At 42.5% G+C, this 24,121-nt stretch overlaps 1 protein-coding gene across 1 annotated transcript in view; it reads left to right on the forward strand.

The window, feature by feature from the left end:
* LOC138366689 (ATP-dependent RNA helicase glh-2-like) overlaps window positions 1-15,583 on the forward strand; it is a 31,784-nt gene extending 16,201 nt beyond the window's left edge. The window contains exon 2 of the mRNA XM_069327957.1: window positions 15,160-15,583. Within this exon, the coding sequence (XP_069184058.1) occupies window positions 15,160-15,583 (424 nt within the window). The remainder of the gene's footprint in view (window positions 1-15,159) is intronic.
* The last annotated feature ends 8,538 nt before the right edge of the window (window positions 15,584-24,121 follow it).

The following is a 24,121-nucleotide window of genomic DNA, read 5'->3' on the forward strand; positions in this document are numbered from 1 at the left end:
CAGCTCATAAAACAGAGGAAAGGGTCCTGAAAGATATTGTTAATAGAAACGTTATCCCTACAGACAAAAATCAGAGGATACAACTGACGATTTACTATAAAACCAGAAAAACGGCCAGCCTACTCATGAGAAACTCTCCAGACACGAAACAGAACGCTTTAAAAGAGACTAACGTCGTCTATGCCTTCAAATGCCCACTTGGGGACTGTAAGCTCCAAAAAACCCAGTATATAGGCAAGACAACAACATCTCTTTCTAGGCGTTTAACGATGCATAAACAACAGGGCTCCATTAAGGAACATATAATCTCTTCCCATAACCAAACCATCGCCAGAGAAATCCTAGTAAACAACACAGAAATCATCGATAGATACAGCGATAGCAGGCGGCTCGACGTTTGCGAGGCACTACACATCAAGAAGTCAACACCAGCAATCAACAGCCAATTATTGCACAACTATATTCTACCCACCTCAAGACCCCGCTCCAATATAGAAGCATCAAGAAATATGGACCAATAGGCTTTCTACAAACACTTCTATTCAATATCCATTGTTTCGTGTTCTGTCTTGTGTTGATACTTTTAATACCCTATTAATATCCTCTAATGCCACATCATCCTTCCCACCTTACTCAAATGTAATGCCACATCACCCTTCCCACCTCACTCAAATGTAGATATAAAACCAGGGAACGCAAGTTCTAATCAGTTGTGTATTTGTGAAGTCTTTGAAAATGTAATAAGTTTTACGAAACGCGCCCGTGTCGCGTCAGACTAGAAATAAAAATGAATTTTGGAGAAGTGATTTTTGATTTACCTCCAATAGTGAAGCATAATGTACGAAAGATTGAGAAAATTCGTGTTAGAATTATTAATCTTACTTTTTCGGTCATATTTAATAAAATATGTCTACAGGAAAGACTGCTACCAAAATATACTAATATATATATATATATATATATATATATATATATATATATATATATATATATATGTCGTACCTAGTAGCCATAACGCACTTGTCAGCCTACTATGCAAGGCCCAATTTGCCCAATAAGCCAAGTTTTCATGAGTTAATTGTTTTTCGACTACCTAACCTACCTAACCTAACCTAACCTAACTTTTTCGGCTACCTAACCTAACCTAACATATAAAGATAGGTTAGGTTAGGTTTGGTAGGGTTAGTTAGGTTCGGTCATATATCTACGTTAATTTTAACTCCAAAAAAAAAAAAATTGATCTCATACATAATGAAATGGGTAGCTTTATCATTTCATGAGAAAAAAATTTGAGAAAATATATTAATTCAGGAAAACTTGGCTTATTAGGCAAATCGGGCCTTGCATAGTAGGCTGAGAAGTGCGTTCTGGCTACTAGGTACGACATATATATATATATATATATATATATATATATATATATATATATATATATATATATATATATATATATATATATATATATATATATGTCGTACCTAATAGCTAGAACGCACTTCTCAGCCTACTATTCAAGGCCCGATTTGCCTAATAAGCCAAGTTTTCATGAATTAATGTTTTTTCGTCTACCTAACCTACCTAACCTAACCTAACCTAGCTTTTTTTGGCTACCTAACCTAACCTTACCTATAAATATAGGTTAGGTTAGGTTAGGTAGGGTTGGTTAGGTTCGGTCATATATCTACGTTAATTTTAACTCCAATAAAAAAAATTGACCTCATACATAGAGAAAAGGGTTGCTTTATCATTTCATAAGAAAAAAATTATAGTAAATATATTAATTCAGGAAAACTTGGCTTATTAGGCAAATCGGGCCTTGAATAGTAGGCTGAGAAGTGAGTTCTGGCTACTAGGTACGACATATATATATATATATATATATATATATATATATATGTCGTACCTAATAGCCAGAACGCACTTCTCAGCCTACTATTCAAGGCCCGATTTGCCTAATAAGCCAAGTTTTCATGAATTATTGTTTTTTCGTCTACCTAACCTACCTAACCTAACCTAACCTAGCTTTTTTTGGCTACCTAACCTAACCTTACCTATAAATATAGGTTAGGTTAGGTTAGGTAGGGTTGGTTAGGTTTGGTCATATATCTACGTTAATTTTAACTCCAATAAAAAAAAATTGACCTCATACATAGAGAAAAGGGTTGCTTTATCATTTCATAAGAAAAAAATTATAGTAAATATATTAATTCAGGAAAACTTGGCTTATTAGGCAAATCGGGCCTTGAATAGTAGGCTGAGAAGTGAGTTCTGGCTACTAGGTACGACATATATATATATATATATATATATATATATATATATATCGTATATATATATATATATATATATATATATATATGTCGTACCTAATAGCCAGAACGCACTTCTCAGCCTACTATTCAAGGCCCGATTTGCCTAATAAGCCAAGTTTTCATGAATTAATGTTTTTTCGTCTACCTAACCTACCTAACCTAACCTAACCTAGCTTTTTTTGGCTACCTAACCTAACCTTACCTATAAATATAGGTTAGGTTAGGTTAGGTAGGGTTGGTTAAGTTCGGTCATATATCTACGTTAATTTTAACTCTAATAAAAAAAAATTGACCTCATACATAGAGAAAAGGGTTGCTTTATCATTTCATAAGAAAAAAAATATAGTAAATATATTAATTCAGGAAAACTTGGCTTATTAGGCAAATCGGGCCTTGAATAGTAGGCTGAGAAGTGAGTTCTGGCTACTAGGTACGACATATATATATATATATATATATATATATATATATATATATATATATATATATATGTCGTACCTAGTAGCCAGAACTCACTTCTCAGCCTACTATGCATGGCCCGATTTGCCTAATAAGCCTAGTTTTCATGAATTAATGTTTTTTCGACAACCTAACCTACCTAACCTAACCTAACCTAACGTTTTCGGCTACCTATCCTAACCTAACCTATAAAGATAGGTTAGGTTAGGTTAGGTAGGGTTGGTTAGGTTCGGTCATATATCTACGTTAATTTTAACTCCAATAAAAAAAAATTGACCTCATACATAATGAAATGGGTAGCTTTATCATTTCATAAGAAAAAAATTAGAGAAAATATATTAATTCAGTAAAACTTGGCTTATTAGGCAAATCGGGCCTCGCATAGAAGGCTGAGAAGTTAGTTCTGGCTACTAGGTACGACATATATATATATATATATATATATACCTATATATATATATATGTACCTAATAGCCAGAACACACTTATCAGCCTACTATGCAAGGCCCGATTTGCCTAATAAGCCAAGTTTTCCTGAATTAATATATTTTCTCTAATTTTTTTCTTATGAAATGATAAATCTAACCATTTCATTATGTATGAGGTCAATTTTTTTTTATTGGAGTTGAAATTAACATAGATATATGACCAAACCTAACCAACCCTACCTAACCTAACCAAACCTATCTTTATATGTTAGGTTAGGTTAGGTAGCGGAAAAAGTTAGGTTAGGTAGGTTAGGTAGTCGAAAAACAATTAATTCATGAAAACTTGGTTTATTAAGCAAATTGGGCCTTGCATAGTAGGCTGAGAAGTGAGTTCTGGCTATTAGGTACGACATATATATATATATATATATATATATATATATATATATATATATATATATATATATATATATATATATATATGTCGTACCTAGTAGCCAGAACGCACTTCTCAGCCTACTATGCAAGGCCCGATTTGCCTAATAAGCCAAGTTTTCCTGAATTAATATATTTTCACAATTTTTTTTCTTATGAAATGATAAAGCTACCCATTTCATTATGTATGAGGTCAATTTTGTTTTATTGTAATTAAAATTAACGTAGATATATGACCGAACCTAACCAACCCTACCTAACCTAACCTAGCCTATCTTTATTGGTTAGGTTGGGTTAGGTAGCCGAAAATGGTAGGTTAGGTTAGGTTAGGTAGGTTAGGTAGTCGAAAAAACATTAATTCATGAAAACTTGGCTTATTAGGCAAATCGGGCCTTGAATAGTAGGCTGAGAAGTGAGTTCTGGCTACTAGGTACGACATATATATATATATATATATATATATATATATATATATATATGTCGTACCTAGTAGCCAGAACGCACTTTTCAGCCTACTATGCAAGGCCCGATTTGCCTAATAAGCCAAGTTTTACTGAATTAATATATTTTCTCTAATTTGTTTCTTATGAAATGATAAAGCTACCCATTTCATTAGGTATGAGGTCAATTTTTTTTTATTGGAGTTAAAATTAACGTAGATATATGACCGAACCTAACCAACCCTACCTAACCTAACCTATCTTTATAGGTTAGGTTAGGTTAGGTAGCCGAAAAAGTTAGGTTAGGTTAGGTTAGGTAGGTTAGGTAGTCGAAAAAACATTAATTCATGAAAATTTGGCTTATTAGGCAAATCGGGCCTTGCATAGTAGGCTGAGAAGTGCGTTCTGGCTACTAGGTACGAAAATTTAAAATTTTATCGAATCTCATTTAATTTTAAATATTAATCATTTAAAAATGAATTTTAATTTTTTTTTTTTTTTGCATCTTAGAGTGAAATACTCTGTATATTAGTGACTGTGTACTTTACATCTCTTTCCTTATGCATTCTCCATTGTTCATGTAAAATATGTATGTACTGAACTCCTGCATACATAAAGTAATATTATTAATTTCGAAAAAAATCTTCAAGAGCACTGAGGTGACTCGAACCAGCGATCAGTATACTTACATATTCTTGATATTCACAAGAATGGCTTCTATTGAAGGTATTCTTAGTTTTACATATAACCCCAATGCTCTCTCTCTCTCTCTCTCTCTCTCTCTCTCTCTCTCTCTCTCTCTCTCTCTCTCTCTCTCTCTCTCTCTCTCTCTCTCTCTCTCTCTCTCTCTCTCTCTCTCTCTCTCTCTCTCTCTCTCATTATCCATCTTGTCCTTTCTCTTTCTCGTTACATCTCTCTGGCTGTCTCACATAGTTATAAACCCAACATAGTATAACAAGGAGGAATTATGGAAAACAGACAATAGAAGACCTGCAACCATGCTGACAGTAGCTCTCTTACACACAACTGACAGTGTTGAGAGTAGCTCTCCAACACACCAGTGACTGTGTTGACAGTACCGCTCAAACACAACAGGGACAATGCTGACAGTGGCTCTCCATCAAACCTTTGACAATGGTGACAGTAGCTCTCAATCACACCAGTGACAATGCTGACAGTAGCTCTCAATCACACCAGTGACAATGCTGACAGTAGATCTCTATCACACTAGTGACAATACTGACAGTAGCTCTCTAACACACTAGTGACAATGCTAACAGTACCTCTTCAACAAACCAGTATTGTCACACCAGTGACAATACTGAAAGTTGACTCTTTAACACACCAGTGACAATACTGAAAGTTGACTCTTTAACACACCAGTGACAATGCTGACATTTGCTTTCCATCACCAGTGACAATGCTGACAGTAGTTCTCAAAAACATCTGTGAAATGCAGACATTGGCTCTCCAACACACTAGTGACAATGCTGAAAGTAGCTCCCTATCACGCCAGCGACAATGCTGACATTGGCTCTCCAACACTCCAGTGACAATGTTGAGAGTAGCAATCCAACACAACAGTGACAATGCTGTCATTGGCTCTCCAAAACACCAACGACAATGCTGACAGTAGCTCTAAAACACACCAGTGCCAATGCTGACAGCACTTCTCCAACAAGCAAGAGACAATGCTGACAGCAGCTCTCCAACACGCCAGCATTAATGCTGAGAGTAGCTCTTCAACACACCAGTCACAATGCTGACAGTAGCTCTCTAACACACTAGTGACAATACTGACATTAGCTCTCTAACACACTAGTGACAGTGTTGACAGTAGCTGTGAAACACACTAGTGACAATGCTGACAGTACCTCACCAACACTCAAGCGATAATGCTGACAGTAGCTCTGCAATCTTCCAACCACAATGCTGACAGTAGCTCTCTAACACACCAGTTACAATGCTAATAGTAGCTCTCTAACACACCAGTGACAATGCTGACAGTTGGCTCTCTAACACACCAGTGACAATGCTGACAGTTGGCTCTCTAACACACCAGTGATAACGCTGACATTAGCTTTCTATCACACCAGTGACAATGCTGACAGTAGCTCTCCAACACATCAGTGACAAGGCTGACATTGGCTCTGCAACACATCAGTGACAATGCTGACAGTAGCTCTCCAACACATTAGTGACAATGCTGACAGTAGCTCTCCAACACATCAGTGACAATGCTGACATTGGCTCTGCAACACATCAGTGACAATGCTGACATTAGTTCTCCAACACACAAGTGACAATGCTGACAGAAGCTCCCTAACACAATAGAGACAATGCTGACAGTAGCTCTCTAACAAACCAGTGACAATGCTGACAGTAGCTCTCTAACACATCAGTGACAATGCTGATAGTAGCTATTCAATACATAAGTGACAATGCTGACAGTAGCTCTCTAACACACCAGTTACAATGCTGACTGTAGCTCTCTAACACACCAGTGAAAATGCTGACAGCAGCTCTTCAACACACCAGTGACAATGCTGACATTGGTTCGCCAAAATACCAGTGACAATGCTGATATCAGCTCTCCGACACACCAGTGACAATGCTAACATTTGCTCTCCAACACGGCAGCGACAATGTTGACAGTAGCACTCCAAAACACCAGTGACTATGCTGAGAGTAGCTCTCTAACACACCAGTGACAATGCTGACATTGGTTTTCTATCACACCAGTGACAATGCTGACAATAGCGCTCCAAGACACCAGTGACAATGCTGACATTGGCTCTCCAACACACCAGTGACAATGTTGACAGTAGCTGTCAAACACACCTGTGACAATGCTGACAGTAGCTCTCCAACACACGAGTCACTATGCTGACAGTAGCTCTCTAACACACAAATGACAATGCTGAGAGTATCTCTCTAACACTCCAGTGACAATGCTGACATTGGCTTTCTATCACACCAGTGACAATGCTGACTGTAGCTCTCCAACACACCAGTAACAATGCTGACAGTTGGCTCTCTAACACACCAGTGAGAATGCTGGCATTGGCTTTCCAACACACCAGTGATAATGCTGACATCATCTCTCCGACACACCAGTGACAATTCTGACATTGGCTCTCTAAAACACCAGTGACAATCTTGGGGTTATCTTGAGATGATTTCGGGGCTTTTAGTGTCTCCGCGGCCCGGTCTTCGACCACGCCTCCACCCCCAGAAAACAGCCCGTGACAGCTGACTAACTCCCAGGTACCTATTTACTGCTAGGTAACAGGGGCATTCAGGGCGAAAGAAACTTTGCCCATTTGTTTCTGCCTTGTGCGGGAATCGAACCCGCGCCACAGAATTACGAGTCCTGCGCGCTATCCACCAGGCTACGAGGCCCCACAATGCTGACATTGGCTTTCTATCACACCAGTGACAATGCTGACAGTAGCTCTCCAACACCAGTGACAATGCTGACAGTAGCTCTCTACCACACCAGTGTCAATGCTGAAATTATTTCGCCAGAACACCCGTGACAATGCTGACATTAGCTCTCCATCATCAATGACAATGCTGATATTGGCTCTCTAACACACCAGTGACAATGCTAACATTGGCATTCTATCACACCCGTGATAATGCTGACAGTAGCTCTCCAAAACATCTGTGAAAATGCAGACATTGCCTTTTTAACACACCAGTGCCAATGCTGATACTGGCTCTATAACAAACAAGTGGCAATGCTGACCATAGCTATCCAACACAACAGTGACAATGCTGACATTGGCTCTCAAACACACTAGTGACAATGCTGACAGTAGGTCTCAAACACACTTGTGACAATGCTGACAGGGAACCGGTCGGCCGAGCGGACAGCACGCGGGACTTGTGATCCTGTGGTCCTGGGTTCGATCCAAGGCGCCGGCGAGAAACAATGGACAGAGTTTCTTTCACCCTATGCCCCTGTTACCTAGCAGTAAAATAGGTACCTGGGTGTTAGTCAGCTGTCACGGGCTGCTTCCTGGGGGTGGAGGCCTGGTCGAGGACCGGGCCGTGGGGACACTTAAGCCCCGAAATCATCTCAAGATAACCTCTCCAACACACCAGTCACAATGCTGACAGTAGCACTCTAACACACCAGTTACGATGCTGAGAGAAGCTCTCCAACAAACCTGTGACAATGCTGACAGTAGCTCTTAAACACACCAGTGACAATGTTAACTGTACCTCTGCAACACACCAGCGACAATTCTGACACTAGCTCCTCAACACACCAGTCACAATGCTGACAGTTGCTCTCTGCACTCCAGTGAACATACCGACAGTAGCTCTCTAACACACCAGTGACAGTGCTGACAGTAGCTCTCTAACACACCAGTGACAGTGCTGACAGTAGCTGTCAAACACACCAGTGACAATGCTAACAGTACCTCTCCAACACAACAGTGACCATGCTGACAGTACCTCTTCAACACACAAGCGACAATGCCGACCGTAGCTCTCTAACACACAAGTGACAATGCTGACAGTGGCTCTCTAACACACCAGTTACAATGCTGCCATTGGTTTGGCAAAACACAAGTGACAATGCTGACATTAGCTCTCAAACATCAATGACAATATTGACATTGACTCTATAACACACCAGTGACAATGCTGACAGTTGGCTCTTTAACACACCAGTGACAATTCTGACAGTAGCGCCAAAACACCAGTGACTATTTTGACAGTAGCTTTCTAACACACCAGTGACTATGCTGACAGTAGCTCTCTAACACACAAGCGAAAATGCTGACAGTAGCTCTCCAAAACACAATTGATTATGCTGACAGTACCACTCAAACACACCAGCTACAATGCTGACAGTGGCACTCCAGCATACCAGTCACAATGCTGACAGTAGCTCTCCAACAAACCTGTGACAATGATGCTAGTAGCTCTAAATACACCAGTGACAATGCTGACAGTACCTCTCCCACACACCAGCAACAATGCTGTCAGTGGCTCTAAACCTTAAGTGAAAATGCTGACATTGGCTCTGCAACACATCAGTGAGAATGCTGACATTAATTCTCCAAAACGTCAGTGACAATGCTAACATTTGCTCTCCAACACACCAGTGACAATGCTGACAGTACCTTTCTAACACACCAGAGACAATGCTGACAGAAGCACTCCAACACACCAATGACTATGCTGACAGTAGCTCTCTAACACACCAGTGAGAGTGCTGACAGTAGCTGTCAAACACACCAGTGACAATGCTAAAAGTATCTCTCCAACATACCTACCTTGAGGCTACCTTGAGGTGCTTCCGGGGGCTTAGTGTCCCCGCGGCCCGGTCGTCGACCAGGCCTCCTGGTTGCTGGACTGATCAACCAGGCTGTTAGACGCGGCTGCTCGCAGCCTGACGTATGAGTCACAGCCTGGTTGATCAGGTATCCTTTGGAGATGCTTATCCAGTTCTCTCTTGAACACTGTGAGGGGTTTGCCAGTTATGCCCCTTATGTGTAGTGGAAGCGTGTTGAACAGTCTCGGGCCTCTGATGTTGATAGAGTTCTCTCTCAGAGTACCTGTTGCACCTCTGCTTTTCAACGGGGGTATTCTGCACATCCTGCCATGTCTTCTGGTCTCATGTGGTGTTATTTCTGTGTGCAGGTTTGGGACCAGCCCCTCAATTATTTTCCACGTGTAAATTATTATGTATCTCTCCCGCCTGCGCTCAAGGGAGTACAGATTTAGGCTCTTGAGTCGGTCCCAGTAATTTAGATGTTTTACTGAGTGGATTCTAGCAGTAAAAGATCTCTGCACGCTCTCTAGGTCAGCAATTTCTCCAGCTTTGAAAGGGGCTGTCATTGTGCAGCAGTACTCCACTCTAGAGAGCACAAGCGTTTTGAAAAGTATCATCATCGGTATAGCATCTCTAGTGTGAAAAGTTCTTGTTATCCAACCTGTCATTTTTCTTGCAGTTGTGACGGCTACTTTATTGTGTTCTTTAAAGGTAAGGTCTTCCGACATGAGTACACCCAGATCCTTTACATTGCCTTTTCGTTCTATGTTATGATTTGCCTGAGTTTTGTACGTGGTTTCTGTTTTTATATTTTCAATTTTTCCGTAGCGCATGAGCTGGAACTTATCCTCGTTAAATACCATATTATTTTCTGTAGTCCATAGAAAGACCTGATCTACATCTGATTGGAGGTTTGCCGTGTCCTCTATGTTGCCAACTCTCATGAAAATCTTAGTGTCATCTGCAAAGGATGATACAGTGCTATAGGTTGTGTTCTGGTCTATGTCCGATATGAGGATGAGAAAAAGTACTGGAGCAAGCACAGTACCCTGGGGGACTGAGCTCTTCACGGTTGATGGGCTGGATTTTATTTTGTTGACTATTACACATTGGGTTCTGTTAGTCAGGAAATTGTAGATCCATCTGCCTATTTTCCCGGTAATTCCTTTGGAACGCATTTTATGTGCAATAACACCATGGTCACATTTATCAAAAGCTTTTGCGAAATCTGTGTAAATTACATCAGCGTTTTGTTTGTCTTCCATAGCATCTAATGCCATATCATAGTGGTCCAGCAACTGCGACAGGCAAGAGCGCCCTGTTCTGAAACCATGTTGTCCGGGGTTATGGAGATGCTGTGATTCCATGTATTTTGTGATCTTACTTCTTAGCACTCTCTCAAAAATTTTTATGATGTGCAATGTTAGTGCTATCGGTCTGTAATTTTTTGCCTCTGCCTTATTTCCTCCTTTATGGAGTGGTGCTATCTCTGCTGTTTTTAGTATGTCAGGGATAACGCCAGTATCTAGGCTTTGTCTCCACAGAATGTGAAGGGCCTGCGATAGTGTTTTTTTACAGTTCTTGATGAATATAGAGTTCCAAGAATCCGGGCCTGGTGCAGAGTGCATAGGCATACTGTTTATGGCTTCTTCAAAATCTAGTGGGGATAGGGCGACGTCTGATATATGATTTGATGTTGGTATCATATCCATGAAAAATTCATTTGCGTTATCAAACTTTAGTGCATTTAATGGCTCGCTGAAAACAGAGTCGTACTGCTTCCTCAGTAACTCGCTCATTTCTTTGTTGTCATCGGTGAAAGTTCCATCTCCCTTTCGCAGGGGCCCGATACTAGATGTGTTTTTTTATCTTGATTTTGCATAGGAGAAAAAATATTTCGGATTTCTCTCTATTTCACTGATGGCCTTTTGCTCCCTTTGCCTCTCCTGGGTTTTGTATGATTCTTGTAGCTTGAGTTCAATTGTTTCTATTTCTCTACCTAACCTTCTTCGCCGTTCTTGAGATAGGGTGCGACTCTCAAGTTGTTCCGCGATTCGTTTTCTTCGCCTATATAGGGAACGACGTTCCCGTGCCAATCTGCATCTCTTTCTCTTTTTTCTTAGGGGTATGCGGTTTGAACATATTTCTAGTGCTACTGAGCTTATTTTTTCCAGGCACTGGTTCAGGTTTGCATTTCCTAGCTGTTCTTCCCAGTTTATTTCTGTGAAGTCCTGGTTTATTTGCTCCCAGTTTATCCGTTTATTATTGAAGTTGAATTTGCTGAAATCTCCACCGGGAATCTGGACTGGTTTTGAAGGTCCATTCCCCATGGTTGTCAGAACTTCAATTAAGTTGTGATCTGAGTAACAGGTATTTGTAATCATTATGTTCCCGATCAACTCATCATTATTAGTGAAAATGAGGTCCAGCGTGTTCTCCTTCCTAGTTGGTTCTACTATTTGCTGGTTTAAGGCAAACCTATCGCACATCCGTAGCAGGTCATTTGCATGTGCCAATTCATTTAGGCTACTTCCTGGTATTCTTTCTGATATTACTGTATTAGCCAGGTGCTTCCATTTCAGGTGCCGTAGGTTGAAGTCCCCAAGCAGGATGATGTTCGGAGCTGGATTTGTGAGGTTTTCCAAGCAGTGCTCTATTTTCATTAGTTGGTCTTTAAACTGCTGAGGGTTTGCCTCCGGTGACTTATATACAAGGACAACAACTACATTTAGGATCTCTATTTTGACTATCAGCACTTCCACCATATCATTTGAGGTGTTTAGCAGCTCAGTACAGATGAGTGTGTCTTTGATGTAGAGGCTGACCCCACCCTGAAGCCGGTGTTTCCTATCACATCTGAAGAGATTGTATTCTGAGATCCATATTTCACCATCAAGGTAGCCCTTTGTGTGAGTTTCCGTTAGGGCTGCAAGCACTGCATTTGCCTCATGAAGGAGACCATCTATAAAGTGAACTTTGTTGGATTTGCGTGCTTTTATACCCTGGATGTTGGCAAATATAAATGATGTTATCGTGTTAGTGGAAGTGCTGGATGCTTTAATTGGTGTTAATATCTGAGGCTCTGGTAAGGAGGCCACTGTGTTTGCGTCCTCTCTAGCATTTGACCGAGTTGGTGGTAGAGTCTGGTCATTTTTAGCCATTCTTCTCCTCCTCCTCTTGCTAAAAAATTATCCCGGTTGATGGAGTAGTGGCTGTTTTCATAGTGGGGGCCTGTCGGTTTTATTCGCCTGGTACCTCTTATATGAAAAGCTGGGCATTCAGCATTGAAACACTCTTTCCTGTCCAAAGAGTTCTTGCAAATTTCTGGGTGAAAGAATTCACAGCTTTTGGTACATTTACCTGTATTGAGGAGGTTTCTGCACTTTCTAGGGTGATCGTGTGTACATGTTCCATTTATTCTTCCCGATTCCCCATGCTTACAGGTAGCCCATCTGTAATACCAACAGATTTTGGGGCCTTGTTTTGTTTGTGTCCCTCTGCCAGGGACCGCACTCTGCTGCGGCGCCCCCGACACTGTGCCCTGCTCCGGTGCCTGTGACACTGTGCCCTGCTCCGGGGCCTGTGACACCGCGCTCTGCTCCGAGGTCTGTGACACCGCGCTCTGCTCCGGGGCCTGTGACACCGCCCTCTGCTCCGGGGCCTGTGACACCGCGCTCTGCTCCGGGGCCTGTGACACCGCGCTCTGCTCCGGGGCCTGTGACACCGCGCTCTGCTCCGGGGCCTGTGACACCGCGCTCTGCTCCGGGGCCTGTGACACTGTGCCCTGCTCCGGGGCCTGTGACACCGCGCTCTGCTCCGGGGCCTGTGACACCGCGCTCTGCTCCGGTGCCTGTGACACCGTGCTCTGCTCCTGTGCCTGTGCAACCCGTTCTCGCAAATTTAATAAGTCAATATTGACTAATTAAATATGTGCATAGGTGACATACTTAACATAATAGTTTCCCTTGAAAAGCTTCATAGAACACACCGACCTTACCTAACCTATTTAGTATGTTAAGATAAGCATCTTATTGCTTCGTAATTACAATTATTACCTAACCTATACCTATAATAGGTTAAGTAACAATTGTAATAACGAAGCTATAAGATGCTTATTTTAACATACTAAGTAGGTTAGGTAAGGTCGGTGTTTTCTATGAAGCTTTTCAAGGGAAACTATTATGTTTAGTATGTCACCTATGCACGCAACTAATAAGTCAATATTGACTTATTAAATTTGCGAGAACGGGTTGGCCTGTGACACCGCGCACTGCTCAGGGGTCCCCGACTCCGTGCCCTGCTCAGGCATCCCCGACTCCGCGCCCTGCTCAGGCATCCCCGACTCCGCGCCCTGCTCAGGCATCCCCGACTCCGCGCCCTGCTCAGGCATCCCCGACTCCGCGCCCTGCTCAGGCATCCCCGACTCCGCGCCCTGCTCAGGCATCCCCGACTCCGCGCCCTGCTCAGGCGCCGCTGCCACAGCTGGTTGTACCTTGGTGTCATATACAGTTTGTTTGAAGACATTAGAAATTGCTATGCAGGCATTAATTAGTAATTCTCTGTTTTCGGCGGGAGTTTTATCCAGGATTTCCATCAATTTCAAAAAAGTTACATCATCCTTTTTGCAGAGCCAGTACACAGAGTGGTCACTGGGACCATTTCTCCTTGAATTGTTAGTCATGTTGGCACATTTTTTGTGTATGGCTGCTGAACAGAGTTGGCATTGAAAGCTCTGATGGTAATCTACCTTCATGTTGCATTCTATGCACGTTTTTATCAAAGCCATTTTTTGAACACTTCTGTTCAGTGGTGATGGTCTTACAAGGTGGGGTGTTGACCGGTGGGGGGGTTGACCGCGGGTGCTGGCCGTGGGAGCTGGCCGTGGGTGTTGACCGTGGGTGTTTACCAACTTGAGATAGGCCTGGAAGAGGCTGTATGGACGGCCAGTGTTGCTACCACGTGTCGCACTCTTAATTTGTTTTGTTCACTTGTTAGATTACATTACTTGCATTTTCCCACTAGTTATCTTATAGCGGATGCGTCTTGTTTCTGTGTCTGGGCACTAGTTACCTGAGTACGTTACACTATTTGAAAAAATACACACACAAGAGGGTACTGGGGTGGGCCTACCTCCAAGTGGCCCTTGTTTACATACACACGACGGACTTATTTTGTGTATAAATTGTTCACTTGATATTAGAATATGTTATCTTGAGGTTATCTTGAGATGATTTCGGGGATTTTTAGTGTCCCCGCTGCCCGGTCCTCGACCAGGCCTCCACCCCCCAGGAAGCAGCCCGTTACAGCTGACTAACACCCAGGTACCTATTTTACTGCTAGGTAACAGGGGCATAGGGTGAAAGAAACTCTGCCCAGTGTTTCTCGCCGGCGCCTGGGATCGAACCCAGGACCACAGGATCACAAGTCCAGTGTGCTGTCCGCTCGGCCGACCGGCTCCCTTAATTATCTTAATATGTCAGCAGCAGCTCCCTTATGTTATCTTAATTTTTGTTATAATAGACACAGGTTTTGCATAGAGAGCTTAGCCCTATGGGCACTGATTACTTGATGTTTCAATAGCGAGAGATGTGATTTATTGACGACTTGGCAACTATCGCCTAAGGCCTCCTGGCACCAGAGGGCAGGCCTTGACTACACACGAATTTCACTTATTTTTCCTTGAACACAAACGGTCGGATGGTAATCACTATGATATATTGGTTAATATGTTGAGACACACTTTAAAAGTTATCTGACTGTGTTTAGTTCCTGTATCACTGAAATGTCCCTAGATATATATTGTTTTCCGCGGAGCTCGCACCGTGTGGCCCTTCCCCTCTCACACCCAAAACAACATCCACCAGTGACAATGACAATGCTGGCAGTACCTCTGCTGGCAGTGACAATGCTGGCAGTACCTCTGCTGGCAGTGGCAATGCTGGCAGTACCTCTGCTGGCAGTGACAATGCTGGCAGTACCTCTGCTGGCAGTGACAATGCTGGCAGTACCTCTGCTGGCAGTGACAATGCTGGCAGTACCTCTGCTGGCAGTGGCAATGCTGGCAGTACCTCTGCTGGCAGTGACAATGCTGGCAGTACCTCTGCTGGCAGTGGCAATGCTGGCAGTACCTCTGCTGGCAGTGACAATGCTGGCAGTACCTCTGCTGGCAGTGACAATGCTGGCAGTACCTCTTCAACACACAAGCGACAATGCTGACAGTGGCTCTCCAACACACAAGTCACAGTGCTGATAGTAGCTCTCTAACACACCAGTGACAATACTGACAGTACCTCTCCAACACACCAGTGACAATGCTTACAGTACCTCTTCAACACTCAAGCGACAATGTTGACAGTGGCTCTCCAGCAAGCCAGTCACAATGATGACAGTAGCTCTCAAACACATCAGTGACAATGCTGACAGTACCTCTCCAACACACCAGTGACAATGCTAACCGTACCTCTCCAACACACCAGTGACAATGCTTACAGTACCTCTTCAACACTCAAGCGACAATGTTGACAGTGGCTCTCCAGCAAGCCAGTCACAATGATGACAGTAGCTCTCAAACACATCAGTGACAATGCTGACAGTACCTCTCCAATCACACGCGACAATGTTGACAGTTGCTCTCTAACACACCAGTGACAATACTGACAGTAGCTGTCAAACACTCCAGTGACAGTGCTGACAGTAGCGTTCAAACACACCAGTGACAATGCTAACAGTACCTCCCCAACACACCAGTGACAATGATGACAGTACTTCTTCAACACACAAGTGAGAATGCTGAAAGTGGCTCTCCAGCACACCAGTGACAATGCTGACAGTAGCTCTCCAACACACCAGTGAAAATGCTGACAATAGTTCTCCAAAACAACAGTGACTATGCTGACAAAAGCTCTCTAACACACCAGTGACAATGCTGACTGTTCCTCTCCAACACACCAGCGACAATGCTGACAGTAGCACTCCAAAACACCAGTGACAATGCTGACAGTAGCTCTCTAACGCACCAGTAACAATGCTGACAATAGCTCTCCAACACACCAGTGACAATGCTCACGGTTGATCTCTAACACACCAGTTACAATGCTGACAGTAGCTATCCAACAAACCTGTGGCAATGATGACAGTAGCTCTCAAAGACACCAGTGACAATGCTGACAGTAACTCTATAACACACAAGCGACAATGCTGACAGTGGCTCTCCAAAACATCAGTGACAATGCTGACATTGACTCTGCAACACATGAGTGACAACGCTGACATTGGTTCTCCAAAACATCTGTGACAATGCTGACATGGGATCGCCAACACACCAGTGACAATGCTGATATCAGCTCTCCCACACACCAGTGACAATGCTGACATTTGCTCTCTAACACACCAGTGACAATGTTGACAGTAGTTCTCAAACACACCTGTGACAATGCTGACAGTAGCTCTCCAACACACCTGTGACAATGCTGACATTGGCTCTCCAACACACCAGTGACAATGTTGACAGTAGCTCTCAAACACACCTGTGACAATGCTGACAGTAGCTCTCCAACACACCAGTCACTATGCTGACAGTAGCTCTCTAAGACACCAGTGACAATGCTGTGAGTAGCTCTCTAACACACCAGTGACAATGCTGACAGTTAGCTCTCTAACACACCGGTGACAATGATGACATTGGCTTTCTTTCACACCAGTGACAATGCTGACAGTGACTCCCCAAAACATCAGTGACAATGCTGACATTGGCTCTGCAACACATCAGTGTCAATGCTGACATTGGTTCTCCAAAACTTCAGTGATAATGCTGATGTTTGCTCTGCAACACATCAGTGTCAATGCTGACCCTGGTTCTCCAAAACATCAGTGACAATGCTTACAGTACCTCTCAAACACACAAGTGACAATGCTGACAGTTTTTCTATAGCACACAAGCGACAATGCTGACAGTGGCTCTCCAAAACATCAGTGACAATGCTGACATTGGCTCTGCAACACATCAGTGTTAATGCTGACATTGGTTCTCCAAAATATTAGTGACAATGCTGACATTGGCTCTCCAAAACATCATTGACAATGCTAACATTTTCTTTCCAACACACCAGTGACAATGCTGACATCATCTCTCCGACAAACCAGTGACAATGGTGACATTGGGTCTCTAACACACCAGTGGCAAAGCTTTAACACACCACACAGTAGCTGTCAAACACACCAGTGACAATGCTAACAATACCTCTCCAACACACCAGTGACAATGCTGACTGTACCTTTTCAACACACAAGCGACAATGCTGACAGTAGCTCTCCAGCACACTTGTGACAATGCTGACAGTGGCTCTCCAACACACAAGTGAGCATTAACTCACTCACACACACACACACACACACACACACACACACACACACACACACACACACACACACACACACACACACACACACACACACACACACACACACACACTCTCACTCACTCACACACACACTCTCACTCACTCACTCACTCACTCACTCACTCTCTCTCTCTCTCTCTCTCTCTCTCACTCACTCACTCACTCACTCACTCACTCACTCACTCACTCACTCTCTCTCTCTCTCTCTCTCTCTCTCTCTCTCTCTCTCTCTCTCTCTCTCTCTCTCTCTCTCTCTCTCTCTCTCTCTCTCTCTCTCTCTCTCTCTCTCTCTCACTCTCTCTCTCTCTCTCTCTCTCTCTCTCTCTCTCTCTCTCTCTCTCTCTCTCTCTCTCTCTCTCTCTCTCTCTCTCTCTCTCTCTCTCTCTCTCTCTCTCTCTCTCTCTCTCTCTCTCTCTCTCTCTCTCTCTCTCTCTCTCTCTCTCTCTCTCTCTCTCTCTCTCTCTCTCTCTCTCTCTCTCTCTCTCTCTCTCTCTCTCTCTCTCTCTCTCTCTCCATACATATGTCGTACCTAGTAGCCAGAACGCACTTCTCGGAATAGTTGGCAAGGATCGATTTGCCTAATAGGCCGAGTGATTTTTTTATTTTCAAAATAATGTTTCTAATTCGTTTATATGAAATATAAGTATTATATTATGTTAAGAACATAAATTATTGACTTAGTTACATTAGTTTAGGTTAGGTTAGGTTTGGTAGGGTTAGTTTGGTTTGGTCATATATATACGTTAGTTTTAACTCAAATTCAATGAACTTAACTCGTACATAATGAAATAGATGCCTTTATCATTTCATATGAAAAAATCATCGAAAAATATATAAATTCAGGAAAACTTGAAAACTTGGCTTATTAGGCAAATCGGGCCTTGCAAAGCAACACGATTCAATGGGTACATTGCGTGTTTTATCTTCTTGCTTCTGGGTTGGTTCGTGGTCTTGGAGTGACTGCTGACCCCGAAGACCCCGCCACCTCAAGACCACGAACCAACACAGAAGCAAGAAGATAAAACACGCAATGTACCCATTGACTCATGTTTTATCACTTCACCCCAAAAAATTAACAGATTATGTAAAATTGTCTTGACCAATTGATTTTTGTCCTATCAACTCATCTAAAAACTAATATATATATATATTTTTATATATAGTTTTATTTTTTTGGGCAGTGTGTTCATTATGTTTTCCTCCTACAGCATCGTGATGCAGAATACAACATTGTCACCTTGAGAGCGGAGATCAGTGTAATGGAAGACATGGGTTATGCTGTGCTGGACGACTTCAGTGAGAACCACTCTGCTGTCAGCCACTCTGATGACCGAGATACATCCAGCTATGCAAATGTTGAAACATCTCCAACATTATACCTGCTTGATCTGGGGCTACTTGCTGCCAGGATAGCCCTGCATGCTGGGTGCATTAACCCCCTATACCTACTCCCTTATATTCGAGGCAGCATCTACACCTCCGTGGACATAGAGGCCAGAGCTCAGGCTGAAGCATACGCCATATGGGGAGTCGATGTTGGTGATTTACATCGCAAGCCTCGACTTCCCAGTCGTTTGTGTCATCACCGAGGGGAGACAGTGTCCCCCATGTGGCATCACACGATGTCTGAATTTTTCCGTCACCGGGCAACACCGTCTCTTGTTCCAGATGATTACATAGCGGACTCCTGTCTAGTGCCGCGATACACGCCCCCCGTGACCAGTCACACGCTGGCTCATCCCCTGCGGTATGCTATGTCTCTACCATCGGCACTTCACACCATACCCACTCCCACACACCAGGAGACACTTGACACCATACCCACTCCCACACACCAGGAGACACTTGACACCATACCCACTCCCACACACCAGGAGACACTTGACACCATACTCACTCCAACACACCAGGAGAACTGATACCAATAGTGTCCACTATACCAGGAGACACATGACACCATATTCTCGCCCGCATAACAGAAGACACTTGACCATAATGACTCCCACACACCAGGAGACACTTGACACCATAGCCACCCACCGACACACAAGAAGACACATGACAATACTCACTCCTACACAACAGGAGATACTTACCTGACTTTACCTGAGAGCCACTAACACTAGTATCCTCGACGAAGACAGGAAACCGGCGGCTTGTCGAAGGTCCCCCCATTTGCCTTGATAATCTTTTCCAGTTGGTCTTCAAAATTTAACAGAGTTTTGGCATTTAGGTCTTTGGCGGGTAGGCATTTCCATGGGTTCACCCTGTGGGTGAAAAAGCATCTCCTGTTCTCAGTCCTACATTGTAGCTTGTTGAGTTTGACACCGTTTTTCCTCGTTCGAGTTACGTCTGACCTTCTGAAGAAATTGTCCAGATCAGCATCCTCCAAATTGTTCATTATTTTAAAAGTTTCAATGAGATCGTGCCTGTCATGCCTGGTTTGCAGTGTTGTTAGCCCTGTGGCCCTCAACCGTTCCTCATACTTGTTTTGACAAATCTCTGGAATGGTTTTTGTTGCACGGTGTTGCACTTCCTCCAGAGTTGCTATGTCCTTCTAAACATGTGGTCTCCATTCAGTAATCCCGATGTGGGAAATTCCCACATCAAATATAACAAGTCTAATGTAACAGCTATGAAATGCTCATAATTTATATTACGTCAAGTAACTAATAAATACATTAGTCACAAAAAATTTATCGAGAATTGAATTTGTTACGATCAGCTTTCATCACAAAATTCATCTAACTAATGTTACACTAAACATCATCTAGTCTAATCTCATTTAATTATACATTCAATAGCATTATGAGATTACATAAAACCCTCCTGACTCATGTCGATAAATTTAGCACTTGAGAGTGAGGAGCGGAGGGAGAGGGGAGGAGGAGGGGAGGAGGCAGCCGTGATGTTAATCAAGGGCAAAGGATGTGTTGTTGTTATTGTTGTTGTAATTGTTGAGTAACCTTGAGTCCGACCAGAACGGGACTCCCACAACACAAAAACTCTACCAGCAAGTCCCAGAATGCAACGTGACTGAACATAGTCACTATTTGTTGCCACAGCTTGCAGAGTAAGGGAAGATCAGAGTTCGATTTTTCTATTAGCATAGATTTATTGGGTAAATATTTTTTGTGTCTAGGATTAATTGTTACAAGGCATGATAACACCACTCACATGGGCAAGTCTCTAATTAATTTACATTATTGAGCTACAATTGAGGTATATCTGTTCTTGCTAGATGCTACTTTATAACGTTTCCTCAAGTATATTTTGAGCACACCAGGAATCAGTTGAGCTGGTACCTCCCAAGACCACACGAAGGCCATTAATACCTGTCCAGTACGTCGCACACGGGTCTGGGAAATCTGATGTTGGATGACCAACCAACACTACACCAAAGCCGAAGCCAATCAATTCATAATTAATCCATTGTAGTAGTACTACTAACTATTTGACTTCAGTAGATATAATATATCAAACTTTCCTAATTGGTGTGATAGATAAAAATATGAAACCCCCAAATTGCGTGAAGGGAAGTTTACTGGTGATAATAAATTATAAAATACAGTCCGCTCATAAGTTATAAACACAATTTAAAACAATTTCTTGAATTAATAATCAATTTCCCCACAGGTAGATGGGGGCGCACAGTGATTTATGCAATTGATTCAATACCTTCTTTTCCTTGAAGTCAAATGTACGCTTGATTATTCCAAGTGTTTGGTTAGTATCTTTGACTGCTGCTCCTATCTGCTGGGCAACTGAGTGAGTGATGGATTTTGACTCCAAGGTACTTTTCTTCATCAAGCTGCTGCAATGTAATGTTATTAATTTGGTAGTTGTGGCGCGGGTTGCTATGCCCCACATACAAGATCTTGCATTTGTCGATATTAAAAAGCATTTGTCAGTCTTCTGACCATTTGTGGATTTCATGTAGATCTCTTTCTAAGGCTTCAATATCATTATCATTTCCAACTTTATCGTAAATCTTTGTGTCATCTGCAAATTTTATGTTGTAGGTTGAAACATTCTCATCTATGTCATTGATGTATATGACTAAAAGGGTTGGCCCCAAATTGGACCCCTGTGGTACCCCACTTACCACATTTCTCCAGTCAGATTCATTCCTGTTTAGCACCACTCTTTGTTTTCTTCGTTATAACTAGTCTAGTATTCTTCCATTTATTCCATGTCCCTGTAATTTCCTTGCCAGTCTTTCATGTAGTACCTTATCAAAGACTTTAGCAAAATCCATGTATACTAGATCAACGGGAAGGCCTTTGTCTGAGTAGTTGATTACCGTTTCCAAAAATGTGAGCCGGTTTGTAAGGCAGGATCAATTTTTTAAAGAATTATATGTGCCGATTTTACAATATTGTTCACTGAAAAATGATAAATGATTCAATAAATAAATCCCTTGGGACTCTCTCCATGAGCTCACAGATGTGTGATGTCAAGCTAATCAGACGGTTGTTCTCCGCTGACCTCTTTCTGCCTTTTTTTGAGAAAAGGGGTAACATTTGCATATTTGCAATCTAGGAGGCTATCCCTTAGTCCAGAGATTTGGTGAAAAGTAATCTCAGTGGTAGGCATAGTTCTTCTGCCAGTACCTTTATAACTTTGGATTAGTTTCCACTTACATATGGGGCTTTTGCGTCTTTTAGTTTGTCGATGCTCTTCCTGATTATATCGCATGTTATGGGTATATTCTAAAATTTATTCTTTTCACCTCTTTCAAATATTCGTGTGGGTGATGGGATGTCATGTAACATTTTTAATGTGAACACTGATGTAAAATATTCATTGAGAGTGTTTGGTGCATGTTTATCGTCCATTATAACTTGGTTAGTTTCATCTTTTAGAGGCCTACCGAGTCTTTTGTTTTGGTTTTACTTCTTATATAGGCATAAAACGATTTTGGATCTTTATGTTTTGGGCAAGTTTTTTGTCCTAGTTTCTTTTGGCTGATCCGATTTTCTGGTTGGCTGAATTTAGTGCCCTCTTATATATCTCATAATCAGTGATGTCCGTCGTGGATTTATACGTTCTCCAGAAGTTCCGCTTAATTATCAATGGTTGTTTTACTGCCTGAGTCATCCATCTTGTTTCTTTTCTTTTATTCCTCCTTTTCGGCACATATTTTTGAACGAGTTCCGTGATGACCTTCTTAAAGATTTGCCATGATGCTTCCACGTCATGATCGCCTCATAGCTCCCTCCAGGAGATATTTTGCGGTTCCTCTCTCATTCCTTGATAGTCACCTCTTTGGCAATCTAGAAATTCATCACCATGAACCTTTATGTGGGTTTCCGTATTTGTTGTCCATCTTAAAATATGGTGAACAAATTACGGGGTGAGCTTTTCCCATTCCTGAATTGGATCACTCACACACTCTTCTGATGTTAGCACAAGATCTAGTATGCTGACACCATACTCACTCCTGCACACCACGAGACACTTGCCACCATACTCACTCCTGCACACCACGAGACACTTGCCACCATACTCACTCCTGCACACCACGAGACACTTGACACCATACTCACTCCTGCACACCACGAGACACTTGACACCATACTCACTCCTGCACACCACGAGACACTTGACACCATACTCACTCCTGCACACCACGAGACACTTGCCACCATACTCACTCCTGCACACCACGAGACACTTGACACCATACTCACTCCTGCACACCATGAGACACTTGACACTATACTCACTCCCACACAACAATTGACACTTGACACCATACTCACTACCACACAACACCAGACATTTGACACCATACTCACCCCCACACAACACTTGACACCATACTCACTCCTGCACACCACGAGACACTTGACACCATACTCACTCCCACACAACACGAGCCAGTTGACACCATACTCACTCCCACACAACACTTGACACTTGACACCATACTCACTTCCACACGATACCAGACACTTGACACCATACTCACTTCCACACGATACCAGACACTTGACACCATACTCACTCCCAATCAACACTTGACACCATACTCACTCCCACACGATACCAGACACTTGACACAATACTCCCTACCACACAACACCAGACTCTTGACACAATACTCCCTACCACACAACACCAGACTCTTGACACAATACTTACTCCCACACAACACTTGACACCATACTCACAATTACACAATTACGTTTTGGGTACCGGAGATTACATGTTAGTTTTGGGTCCCAGAGATTACATGTTAGTTTTGGTTCCCAGCGAGTACATGTTAGTTTTGGTTCCCAGCGAGTACATGTTAGTTTTGGTTCCCAGAGATTACATGTTAGTTTTGGGTCCCAGCGAGTACATGTTAGTT

The sequence above is a fragment of the Procambarus clarkii genome, chromosome 20 (genome assembly GCF_040958095.1).
Source record: "Procambarus clarkii isolate CNS0578487 chromosome 20, FALCON_Pclarkii_2.0, whole genome shotgun sequence".
Taxonomy (NCBI): Eukaryota; Metazoa; Arthropoda; class Malacostraca; order Decapoda; family Cambaridae; genus Procambarus; species Procambarus clarkii.